Consider the following 13167-nt stretch of genomic DNA (forward strand, 5'->3'; position numbering starts at 1 on the left):
CAAGAGCTACGTGCATTTTGTTAACACGTTATTTTTACCGAATGATTGTTCGTCGTCTGTGAGTCAATTAACTGTACGTTTTCATTCATATTATCGTGGATGTCAATGCAAAGACGAAGTGGTCACTGCTAACTTCATGACAGGTAAGTATAACCAGAAAAATCAGTAATTTTTACGTTAACCATTTAGTATTTTTAACGTTCTGCTTCTGTTGTCAATGTTAATGTATGTTACTGTTACTGTTACTGTTAGTGTTTTGTCAGTGTGAATATTATGAAACGTATAGAGAAACTTGAATTGAAAGGAAAATTGTTATGTAATGTAGGCCCTATTTTAAATAAATTAAATAATATTTATGTTACGATTTGACAACTTTCACAAAAGCTTACCACATAGTCTTTATAGAGCAAGGACAATTGGGGGATTTGAGATTTGTTGAGAGGATCCAAAAACCGTATATTAAAAATAAGTGTTATTGATCATTATTGACAACTGATTATTAGTCATTGAATGAATGATTTGATTTTGAACCCTTGTGTTATATTTTTAATATAGATATATAAATGCAGGTAGAAACTCTACCACAACACTCAAAACTTACTCTGGATGGAATAAGTCTGACCAGCAGAAAATGGTCCATCCAAAGGAAGCAGAAGGTTTCCTAGCCCTTACAAAAACGAAACAACTTTTTGACTGTGATAATTTGTGTATTATATAATATTCATTTATCACTTATTTTCCTCGTTTAAAGATTCCACATCTATACTGAGCTGAGGGAGCTTTTGTGGTAATGAAGATTTGTTGGACGTCGACAACATTCACCATCCAAGATGTGGGCCAAGGCCAGCAAACTGGACGTTGTGTATCGGAAAATTCTTCTCACCAAATTCTTCACCAAAGGATGGGGGTCGGTAGAAATACTCAAAAGGTGAGTAGGGTAATAAGGTTTATCGCGAAAAGCAAAATATCAAGAGAGGGCGCTGTTGAACCACCCACATAAAGGTATAGGCGTTGCGTGCGGGAGTCGCAGAAACTGCAAAGAAACTACCCCATATTCTTTCCCACAATGCATTGCGTTTCTGAATCGCGATAAACCTTATGGATAGGTGGCCATACCTCCTCAATCATCTCAAAGGTCATACAGAGGAAATCAAGTGTTATGATTATCACAGCTAGGCAATGGAAGGATTTCAGATAGTTTGGGTAGAAATAACAATGCAATCAAGAGGTATATCCTGTGTTGTCACCCTGAACTGGCAGTCAGCAGGCTTACAAGTCTGGAACCCCATAGCAAGCAAGGTCCAAGCACAAAGATATCAAGGGTTGAAATACATGTACTACTACGCAAAGACACATTGCTTTGTGACAACAAAGGAAATATTTACATGCATGAAAGACAGAGAGATCTGGGGAAACTTCTCTTGAAACATACTTGGCCCGAGGACACCACTGGACATGATTGCATCCTCCGTTAAGGCCTCCACTGCCACTTCCAAGGATCCTCAAAAGTTGGCCCTGTTAAAATATTCCACTGAGCACTCACTCAGTACACACAGTTTTCCGACATGGTATTTTTTTTTTTTTCTCTCATATTTCAGGATCTGTGAGTTCAGCAAAGTGATTTCAGATCGTTCCATGTGTAAACACCTGGTGGACAGAAGTTACCCCATCTTTATTGATAAAGTAAGAAATAGGTTTGTCCTCCATTGTCACAGTTTGAATTATTTTATGAGATTCTGCCTTGCGATTGGTTTAGAGTAAGTACGCCACATGGTTTGTCTAATTTTACAAGAAAATTGCACTGAACTAATGAACTATATGCCTACCCAAAGCAATCAGTGTATAATTATCTGGTAATGAAACAAAGGATGCCTCATAAGTGAACTTAAAGACACTGGACACTATTGGTAAGTGTCAAAGACCAGTCTTCCCACTTCTATCTCAACATGTGCATAAAATAACAATCCTGTGAAAATTTGAACTCAATTGGTCGCCGTTGCGAGATAATGAAAGAAAAAACACCCTTGTTACACGAAGTTGTTTGCTTTCTGACACTTGATTTAGACACCTCAAATTTTAAACCTTAAGTTCTTGAAATCAAATTCATGGAAAATACTTCTTTCTCGAAAACTACATCACTTCAGAGGGAGCCGTTTCTCAGTGTGTTATACTATCAACCTCTCCCAATAACTTGTTACAAAGTGAGGTTTTATGCTATTACCAATACTGTCCACTGCCTTTAATCACTGTAGCTCTCAAGCCTGAACAAATCCGTAAATAGTTCTAATGTGAATTGTAAGCTTTGACCAGAGTTTCTTTGCTTTTAATGCTTGTCTTTTTCAGAATGAGAAATGGGGCGAGTGTCGTCTTATCGAGGGACACTTCTTGTCACCATTTGCCAAATATATGAAAGGAATCATGCCCAAGGAAGTGGAAACAGCAAGGTACGTGTAGCAACTTTTGCATTTATACCGTAGGTCCTATTGGTTGGTCAGCAGTTTGCAATCAGCAATCAGCTAAATCTTCTATTTTTTAATTTTTGAAGACGTCCATTTTTCGTTTACTGCCCAATGCTACAATTACTAGACTGACCAGTAGTCAAGTGGGTGTTTCAAACCCAATGTCTTTATTTGTTTACTTCAAATATTAAAGCATCCGTCACTGCTTTCCTCAGATTTCAGTTTCTCTTACCACTGAAGTGGAGTACAGAAAAACGGCCGGTATGCATCCACCTTGCTGGCACAGGGGACCATGTAAGTACACCTTTTTCCTAAATATTACCCTGTGATAGATGTGAATTTGAGACCAACTGTTGTGCTTCTAAAATTTGAGACGTGGATTCGTAAAAAAATTGAGAAAGTGCATGCACCTAAAGACAGAGCTGCCAACTTCCCCTGATTCCACAGAAAGTTCCCTCAAAGTTTGTGAGACATGAGTCACCTACACTGTTGTGACTTGAAAATAGACCCAATTTTATAAAGCTGTTAAGCAAAAAATAAAGTGCTTGAAAATTTTTGGCTAACCACATATATTGAATGGGACACCCGTAACACTAATGTAAAATCAGTTTAAGTTTGGCTGGTAATCTGTTTCTGTTAAGCAATACTTGCTATGCTTCCCAAATTTTTGTGATTGTTTATGAAATTGGACCCTGAACAGGGACAGAAATTACTTGTAACTTGACTTGACCAACACTTGACCTTGCCTTATTCATTCAGTTATTTTTTCATGAATGCTTTCTTTAAAGGGTTTTTGGAGACGAAGGACCGTTATGGCCAGGCCTCTCCTGAAGGAACATGAAATAGCTTCAATCATCCTGGAGAATCCATTTTATGGACTTCGTAAACCCAAAGAGCAACTGTGAGCGTAGGCCTTTTCTTAAAATATGGGGGGGGGAATATGATTCCTCATTGTGTCTTAAAATCAATGGAAGGTTTTATTTAACTGTTCGATTGTTTGAAATTGTCTTGTTTAAATGTAGAAACAATAAAATTAACCTGTGAAAATACATTTCAAAAGGCGGAAGAGTTTCTGAGAAAAGTTTCATGCATGAAACAGTTTCAGATTTAAGTTTTTTCGAATGCCTCCTCTAAAACCACAGTAATTTTTTATGTCATTAATTTTTGGAGCAAATACCAAAAGTTTAGTAGGGACAAAAATTCTCAGAGTTGAGAAAGATGAAAAAGCTGTCTGGAGCTGTCCGTAGCTAATCTCCTATCCAGTTTTGGAAGTATCTTTTCTTGCCATCAGAAAGCAATTTATGATAAGAGAAACAAGTATTCCGATTGTAGTTTCTTGTGAAGGTTTTAGTTCCTTCATTGACATCACCATGAAGGAGACCAATTTTGTATGGTGATGCTGTACACTCTCATTAAGAAGGTGATAAGATTATGATCACCAAGCCCTTAGTATAAATAGGCAGTGATAAGCGTGAAATGAGAAGAATGTCTTTCAGGCTAATCTCAAAGCAGATGCAGGAACAGTACATTATCACTAATTAGGCTTGAGGCATAAACTTCAACTTATGCGAGCAGTTACTTGTGAACTTAATTGGAAATATGGTTTTAAGTTTTGGGTTTTTGTAACTCGTATCAATACATCCAAACAAGTCTAACAAGTCATGACTCTGTGCTTAGTCCAAAAGGTTGTGCTGTTCTTTAACTAGAGTTTTATACATAAATTTAACTAGCTGTCTTGAAGTTGCTCATTGAATGTAAAATGAGAGCGCCATAGCAAGCATCCTTGGTGATTATTTAACAAGGATAGCTTTCACAACCACTGGGATTTGCTTCTTTGTTATCAGTGTTATTTTAGTCGATGTCACTTGTTAATAGTCTTTATGAAAATGCCTTTTAAATAGCTCTGGGGCCAAGGCTAAATAAATGTTCTTACCATAATTAGAAAATGTAATGTAATAGTAATCTTGTTATTTGAGCCATTGGATTTGCGCTTCACTTATTTCTCATAAAACGTTATTTTTCTGTGCTTTTAGGCGTTCCAGTCTGCACAATGTGAGTGACCTGTTTGTGATGGGAGGAGCATTGATTCTAGAGACCCTGGCACTCCTACATTGGTGTGAGAAGGAAGGGTACGGCCCTCTAGGTGTGTCTGGTGTATCTATGGGTGGCCATGTAAGTACTGATGGTCTGTTGGCCCACTTAAGGCCCGGTCACACAGGCCCCAATAACGATAACGAAAACAATAACGATAAAAATGCACGCTCGCGATTGGTTGAATTGCTCCACGCAGAATATGCCCACGCTCATTCAACCAATCGCGGGCGTGCATTTTTATCGTTATCGATTCCGTTCTCGTTATCGGGGCCTGTGTGACCGGGCCTTTAGTCCTTAAAGGCACTGGACGCTATTGGTAATTACTCAAAATAGTGATAAGCCTAAAAACCTACTTGGTAATGAGCAATAGAGAGCTATTGATAGTATAGCACCCTCTAAAGTTAAGTAGTCTTTGAACAGGAGGTAATAAAAGACCAGGCCTGAAGCCTTTGTGTAACAAGGGTGTTTTTCTTTGATTATTTTCTTGCAACTTCAATGACAAATTGAGTCGAAAATTCCAAAATTTGTTATGCATAGATGTTGTGATACACCAAGTCAGTGAGAATACTGGTCTTCTCCAGTGTCTTTAAATAATGAAGGAGTGGACTTATGTACAGAGTTCTTCCTCAATGGTATCACAGCACTTTACATAAACTGTACTCAACAGTACACGTCAGTTTTTCTGTGATCGAATGACGCCCAATTATACAGTAAAAAACCTTATAAATGAGTGCTCAGTTTGTTTATGCCCAGCAAGTACTCTGGGGGGTTTGAGAGTCTATAACCAATGCCATCCGAACATGGGTCAAGCATGATTGAGAAGCGTGGGTGTCCAATCTTGCTGTAAATTAAAAGTCGAGTGTCCAAATTTTCTCATTTAAAAATCATTTGGCATGTATGCATTAACAACAGACATAAGTCTAAAGTTGAAATAACTAACTTGCTTACAATCATCGTACTCCTGAACGACTATGTGCTCACAAAAGTAGGAAATGTTCTCACAAAACTATTCCAGACTTATGTAATTATTAACAACTCTTGTGCCTTTTCTCATTCACAGATGGCAACCCTTGCCGCGACAAATTGGCATAAACCCCTAGCCCTTATTCCATGCCTATCTTGGAGTAATGCCACGCCTATTTTCACCCAAGGGGTAATGAGTGGTGCCATTCCATGGAAGACCCTCGCCTCCGAGTACGTCTTCCACTCAGAGTATGAAGCAGAGATCCTCAGGAAACTCATGAAGTGCCCACAGGTATGGAAAGTACAAGACAGTGCCATGGTCGTACATGTACGATATGTTTGATGTATTTTGAAATGCCTAAATCGCATATGGGTAAAATTATGAACTGTAAAGTGTCTTTAATTGTACATTATGTACTTGCCTATTATACATGTTATCACAACAGGGCATTGGCACACGAGCAATACTTTGTGATGTACCAAGGCAACACAAGTCAACAAGATATATTTTGTTTGGTTAATCATACTTCCTTGTTAATTTTTTTAACATAATTTCAAAAACCTCAAAAAACTTGTAATTTTTAAGGTTAAAAACAGGCACTCTATGAGGAAAATTGAAGTTGTATTGAAACTTTTCAGAGGGCACCACGGCACATGCGGTGGGTGCCGTCGGTTATTTCAAGGCCTGGTTACAGTGTGATTTTTTTTTTTTTTTTCAGTACGATGCCTTCCGACTTGGTCAAGAGTTTGCTGTCAACTTTCCAGACAGCATAGAAGAACTTGGAGATGTTAAATTAAAATCCGGGTTTGGGTCTGCAAAGTGTAACCAGACTACCTCTGCATCAACAAGTGAAATGCCTTCCGAGAAGGCCACCAGTACTTCAGGTCTAGACCAGGAATCCCTGAAATCCAATTCAGGTGTTCAAGCTAAGGTTAGCAATGCAATTTATACAAAGCCAGACCTGTTTCAAAGTGAAGCAACAAATGTGTCTGGAAGCTATTTATCATCCGACCAAACACACCGCAGTATTACGACAGATGAATCTACACAAGAGGTGAACACAAGTGCTCATTTATCTGATAGCCAGTCTGCACAAACTCTGAACAGTCACCCTGTCAAGGGTATACACACACGGAGCATGTGCAATGCCAGGACAGCACAAGAGATGCTCCTAGATCCGTCAATTGAGCCCTTGACGAGACCCAACCAGGCCCATGCAGACCCAGAAACTACTCCAGAAATAAAAGCGAGTTGGTTCACCAAGTCCAGTCAGAAGAGGTCATCATCTGGTGAAAGGTCTTCAAAAACAACCTTCAGTTGGACCAAAGACAGCGACGCATCTTCAAAGAAAAGTGAGAAGCGAGCGAAGTGGAATCCAACAAAGGAGGAGTACACCAAGCTGAGAGATGATGCTTTACACTTCATGGAAGGTGTGATGGATACAGCCACATTTGTTGGCAACTTCTCCAAGCCCGTTGACCCTGAGCTGGTATTTTCAGTCCTGGCTAAACAGGACGCATACATCCCCTGGCATCAGATGCAGAACTTGGCCGAGATGTGGCCTGGCATTCAGGTAAGAAGCACTTTATCTACAGGCGTCTCAAAGCGCTCACCATTCATATCCAAAATGGTTTTTGGAAGTTTATGAATTATGAGACCCATTTATTTAACATTATGTACAGATTGACAAAGTGCTGCAGTCACTAACAAAAACCGTACGGGGCAAACCCCTTCTCTTAGCGATAAGTTTACCAAGCTGGGTTCTATTCCATGATGACACAACAATTAGGACCAATGACTTTACGCCCCTATCTGTAAGTGTATTAAGACAAGGACTCAAACCCACACTATGCTGATCAGCAAAACCAAAGGTTGAGTTCAGTGTGCTGTACTCTAAACATCGTTAGATAAACAAAATTAAGAAATGAGGAAATATAAATGTTAAGTGGATGAATGTTAAATATTTTGGCTCTTTGTTTGACACTAGGTGCGTTACATCAACGCTGGTCATGTATCAGCCGTTCTGTTCCAGCAGCACCACTTCAGGTAAACCATAGATGTAGATCAGCTTTAAATGTATCACTTATTGCATTTGTTTGTATGTTTGTTTGTTTGTTTAGATGATCTTCCCATCAAGGGAACTCGGCAAGCTCCCACAAGGGGATGTAAACACCAAGCTGGCAGCATTAACCAATCTCTCTCATACAAACATTGGTTTAACCCTGTGCTAGCTAGCTCTATGGCTTAACGTCTATGATTATGAATTGCACAAATCAAGAAATTGTGATTCAGTAACTAGACGACAATATTTCTTGTAGACAAGGAGAGAGCGAAAGAACGTTTTTATCCTACAACTGATGTACCATGCGATAACAGCTGTATGCTCTTAACATCCTCCCCCCCCCCCCTTGCAATGAATAATTTTCCATCAGTTGAATTGTGCTGAACTTTGCGAAAAATTCGCTGCGAAGAACAGCCATGTTTTGCATCACATTCCCAGGAAGTATGAACCGGGCTATATTCTAGTAAGCATAGATATGTTCTGCTAAGCTACTTGTTTTGCTAAGTGGCTTTATGAAATTGGGCCCTGGTTTAAAATGCAAACTGCACAGTAAGAGGAACACACAGGGGAATCTGACTTCAAAAATGATGCAAGTAAGAATAATAATGTGTTGTAGCTTTTTTCTGAAAATGGCTTTCTACTTATTTTCCTCCCTCTCCTTTTTTTTCACAGGACAGCAATTAATGATGCCTTTAAAAAGATGGAGGAGAAGTACAATGGGGTCTACCCGGAAGAATCGTGATGATGGATGTGAAGTTAGAAGAATGGTTCCAACAACAGGGAGGGGTGGGGGGCTTAGCTGTTCAACCTCATTCAGAAACTGCAAGAACCACAGGATTTATTGAACTCAGATGCCTGTCCTACTAGTAAGTTTGACCAAATTCTACTGGCTCGGGATTGATGCCCAGAGGACCATATGTAGGGATGGCATTGAATTTTGGTTTGAGGATTTATGCAAGAATTGGACTTGGCTTTTACATACATACTTCTAAGATTTGAGGTTTTCTCAGAATTATAAGTTTGTTATAAGAAACACCTTTGATTGATGAAATTTGTGATTTTTTGTAAAAGTGCACACATACGTAGTCCAGCTTTTGAGCAAGAAGTATAAGGACAAAAATTAATCATTTCCCATGTGGAATTACTTTATTTTGGGACGTTCGTCGTTTGAAGATGCTGTAAATTTACGATGTTTTGTTTCTGAAATTATTGTAAATGCTGCATAGCTATTGAAATGTTTATTGTTTGAAGTTAATCTTCTGAATGCCTTAGATCTGGCTGTTGTTTCCTTAAATATCAACTTGAATGAAATTTACATTACTGACTCTTTTGTTTATAGAAAAGTAAATGAGTGCGTTTGTAACAAAGTAAAACTTTATAAAAATGTATAAACTTGTAAGACCAGATTTTGATCAGTGTCACACCGGAAAAACATTACAATGAAAAATGTATTGCAACAAAGATATATTGCAACAAAGATAACCATCCTTCATCTAGTCTGTGTTGATGTATTTAAAATCGCAACACAGACTGGTGCTACACTGGTTTTCTTTGGCACTGGTACTTCAGAGTTAATTTCACACTGCATTTGTATGGTCTTTGAACTGGGAAGCATGCATAGTGCTGCCACGGGGAAAAAATAATATTTGAAGGGAGGGGGGGACACTAGTTTTTCAGATTGAACTTCGACAAAATGTCCTACTTATGACCAAATTTAAACCAGACACAAAATAAACAAGGATATATGTAGTGAAGAAAGTGATTTTGTTCGAGTTGATTTTAAAAAATATAAGAATTTATGTCCGTAAGAAAGTCAAGAAATTGTTCACATGTTAAAGGAAGTAATATACAAATAGATGTTGTACCAGCTGTGTGTTTTTTGGGCCTGCCAAAGTGCCAGGGGCAAACATTGGAAAGAAGCACTACTGTTCGGTCAGCGTTACTTTTTGACCTTAGTGAGGGCGTTGCTTACGCTTGTGACATCAGACGCAAAGCCGCTATGGGTTCGGCGGAGCTGCCAACCCCCCCCCCCCCACCCAGAGTTGCCAATAAATAAGTTCTCTCTGATTATGGAAACTTTCCCTATTATGTTAAATGTAATTCTAAAACATCTCCCTGAATGCGAGATGAAAATTGTTGGCAGCTCTGCATTGGTAGAGTGAATAGGAAAAAGTCAACATTCAAGCAAATGTTGTACATGGCAGATGCAGTGATTGTGACGTACGGAAATTGTACTATCTTGTGTTAAACTTGTGATGATTATTTGCAAATGCATTGACCTGTATGTTTTAATATACTGTTGACTGTTATACAGTGATAATTAATTAAATAATATTAGTAAAAGTAATTGACAACAATATAGGGCAGTTGTCCGAAATGAACACCTGCAGATTATAACAGTTTCATTCTTTATCTCGGCTCCTTGTGGACTATGCTGCCTGGACAAGTACTGCGAAGTATGTAGCACACCAATTTAAATACATGTAAATCACAAGAACCATCTCTGCCCTCACAGGTACCCATTTACCCCTGGATGGAGAGAAGAAACTAAAGTAATAAAGTATCTTGCTCAGAGACATGTGTAATGACTGGGATTCAAACCCACACCTTTTCGACTTTAAGACCAGAACTTGCACAAGACTGCTATAAAATCTTGGATAGAAACGGAGAAAGGAATTTTGGAGAAACAACTTGAGGTGTAAAAGCAAACTGTACTACACTTCTTGTAAAACAAATATCATAACACTTCTCATGAGAATAAAACGTCTTTTTGAAAATGAAGTCTGTATCTGCTGTTTTTTCTCTTCGTACTATTAGTTAACACTTCCTATACATGTTTTAAACTTAGACGACATCTTAAGTATAGGCACCCAAGACACTCAATATATCCAGCCAGAAGAAAAAAAGGCCATTGCCATTTTGTCCTTTGCGAATAAAAAGTCACCAGTAACAATGCGGTCTACCGAAAAAAAAAAAGTATTAAACCACCAAAGAATACATAACACTGTTCCCCTCACTCAAAACAAAAAGCAAAAATCATAACACCCCAGTTTTTTAAGACTTATATAGGCTCTAAAATTGGGTAATCTGTACTTCTCCATTACGCCTCGCCCCAACTCGTATCAAACTGCACTGGCTACCCATCGCACAAAAAAAATCCACAAGTAAATGTCATGGTTAAAGCTATCTAGACACAAGTTCTTTATGACAATACAGACATGCTCCTGGACAAAGTTTACAGTCCTCAAACAAAGGCCACTTCAATAACCCAATTTCATGGCCCAATGAAAACATGGCCGGATATGCTCACCGTCACAAAGGCAACGATTAAAGAGGTACGACTGCTGCACTCTCGTCAAGCGTATTTCACAGGTTAACAGGAAATTTTGGCTTGTATGCACGCATACTCCACATTAATAGGAATTCTTTGCTTACACAGATACCACAGAATGTTGGCACTTGCACATTAAGTAGACAATGGTGTAAGCGCAGAATCAAGCAATAAGCAGAGCCATGAAATTCGGCCCTGTTTACAACTCTGGGGATCACCTCGGGAGTCATAGTTTTAACCATAGCACTCTAAGCAGTCGATATTTGTATAAAATATGTGTTTTGCTGCACTTGCTCACAAAGTGATGTTTTCTACAGGTTATTAAATAAACAATTTGTTTGTAAATTAAGTTAGAATGATTGACCATGAATACTTCTCTTTGCCCAGGAGTATGGGTAACAGTGCGAGTACACCCAATGTTAGCAAGGCACCTACATTTAAGCTGAACTTGGTAGCTTTCTGTTTGTAAATCCTAGTACATGTATAGCTACATAGCTAAATAAGGATCTCACCATTGTAAGATGCAGATTGGGGTTCTCACCACAATTACTTCTCCTCTGCCAGGAGCGCAAAGTAAAAGTGTTAACTCGTCCATTGTTAGCGAGACACCTACATGTAAGCTGACCCTCAAACAAGAAGTGGATAAAGCAACAATACAGAAACCTCACACTGTATCCTACTTCTCAGTTTTATTTACTGCAAAATAAAGGATCAAATCCAATCTGGTCTCGATGTTAGCTTGTGAACTGAGACACTTGATGGTAACCATTATTACTTCTCTTCATATAGGAGTACAGAACATGAATAAAAGTGAAGAACAATTTCATTGTGTTTTTAATCTTAGCACTGGATTGTATTACAATGTATTTCATTAAGTTTATCTATTGTGTTTTCATTGTTGTTTCTCTAGGCCCTAAGCACATTGCGTTCTGTGCCCTGAATACTGCAATTTACCACAAAAAATACAAATACCACTTTAGGAGGGATCTAAAAGGCATTATTACTCTCAGTACCACTCCAAACTATATGAAAACTTTTGATGACCCCCCTGTTCTTTTGTGAACATTCTTCATAAAATCTTCACTAACAGTTAACCAAAGTAATTATAAGACCCTTATAGTTTGTTAATAGTATATAAATTTAGTTATGATTATGATACAGTGAAACATTCTGACAATAGTTAACTTTGTGGTCTTCTGGACCCACTGATATCACAAGACCCCCTCCCCTTTCCCCAAATTCTCTTCCTAAAAGGAAAGTACACCATATGTTTTCAGAGAGGTAAATTCATTCCCATCCTCTAGTTTAAAATAAACACACCATTTGACCGACCTGTGAAAATTTCATCACAACTGTTGATTGGCATCTCTTGTTTATATAAAAATTTGTCCACATTATTTGTGGCTTCATTAAGAACTATGCAACAAAATCAACTGATGTCTTGAACAGACACTATAGGGGGATTGAAGCCAGTACATTATTTTTTAACTGCTGTACTTAACAGTACACTCCCAGCTAGCTAACACTATGAGGAGATTCTACCCCATTCCATTTTTTTCTTTTCATTTGTTGCTTTCTGTTGATGGGGGTTGGTTGGATGTGAACCTGACGAGTTACATTCTGTTGACTGGTTCAAGTCCCAAGATGTGAAACCCTTTTGCCATGACAGCCGCTGCGGCTTCACACAGAAGAATCCGACTCATGTTAACTTTCACAATCTCACCTTAAAAAAATAATAACAGAAATGAATTAATAAAATCCAACTGGCAAAAACCAAGAGAACTCTGCTTAAATGAATCTTTACCTTGTATAATATACTGAATATAGTTTAATAGAAATCTCATAGCAAAGTAACAGTAATAGTAGAACATAGTTCTTAGTGCGTCTTACATGTAAATCACCTCATGTAGACAGCACCATGTAAGGGTGACATACCCTGTTGATGATGGTGTTTGATTCCCCTTTTGTCTTTCTCCTATGCAGTCTACATTGCGCCCATTGTTTTATCTGTGGCCCTCCCTGATTTAATAATCAATCTACACATCAAAGTAGATGCACAGACATGATGTTACCGCAGACACTGAATAAACAGTGACATTCCCTGATTTTTCACTGTCTGTCTCCTTACTAGATGTTTATTTTGCATCAGAGGTAAAGTATATTGTTTGTTTTTACCGAGACCAATTGGGTGGGGGGGGGTGCTGACATAGAAAAAACAATAGATGGGCTGCCTAGGAGAGAGAGACAACAGTAGAAT

General features: G+C 38.4%; 2 protein-coding genes across 3 annotated transcripts in view; one reads left to right on the plus strand and one right to left on the minus strand.

The window, feature by feature from the left end:
* On the plus strand, positions 1–10360 carry LOC139936632 (protein ABHD18-like). The gene is made up of 11 exons (XM_071931487.1): positions 1–143; positions 752–928; positions 1599–1683; positions 2344–2444; positions 2675–2753; positions 3248–3360; positions 4493–4631; positions 5614–5808; positions 6236–7090; positions 7505–7563; positions 8252–10360. Exons 2-11 carry the CDS (start codon positions 831–833, stop codon positions 8319–8321), a joined length of 1794 nt encoding a protein of 597 aa, XP_071787588.1. The 5' UTR covers positions 1–143; positions 752–830; the 3' UTR covers positions 8322–10360.
* Positions 9173–13167, minus strand: part of LOC139936631 (arginine--tRNA ligase, cytoplasmic-like) — a 22686-nt gene continuing 18691 nt past the window's right edge. For both annotated transcript variants that reach the window (XM_071931485.1, XM_071931484.1), the window contains exon 15: positions 9173–12633. In XM_071931485.1, coding sequence (XP_071787586.1) covers positions 12524–12633 — 110 coding nt within the window. In that variant the 3' untranslated portion in view covers positions 9173–12523. The remainder of the gene's footprint in view (positions 12634–13167) is intronic.

Source organism: Asterias amurensis, chromosome 4 (assembly GCF_032118995.1).
Source record: "Asterias amurensis chromosome 4, ASM3211899v1".
In the NCBI taxonomy this organism is placed as follows: Eukaryota; Metazoa; Echinodermata; class Asteroidea; order Forcipulatida; family Asteriidae; genus Asterias; species Asterias amurensis.

What these genes read in the sequence shown, in the direction of transcription:
- LOC139936632 (XM_071931487.1), top strand. Translation starts at nt 831, where the DNA reads ATGTGGGCCAAGGCCAGCAAACTGGACGTTGTGTATCGGAAAATTCTT. An exon ending in AGATGTGGCCTGGCATTCAG is followed by an intron (nt 7,091 to 7,504) that starts GTAAGAAGCACT and finishes GTTTGACACTAG; the next exon opens with GTGCGTTACATCAACGCTGG. An exon ending in TTCCAGCAGCACCACTTCAG is followed by an intron (nt 7,564 to 8,251) that starts GTAAACCATAGA and finishes TTTTTTTCACAG; the next exon opens with GACAGCAATTAATGATGCCT.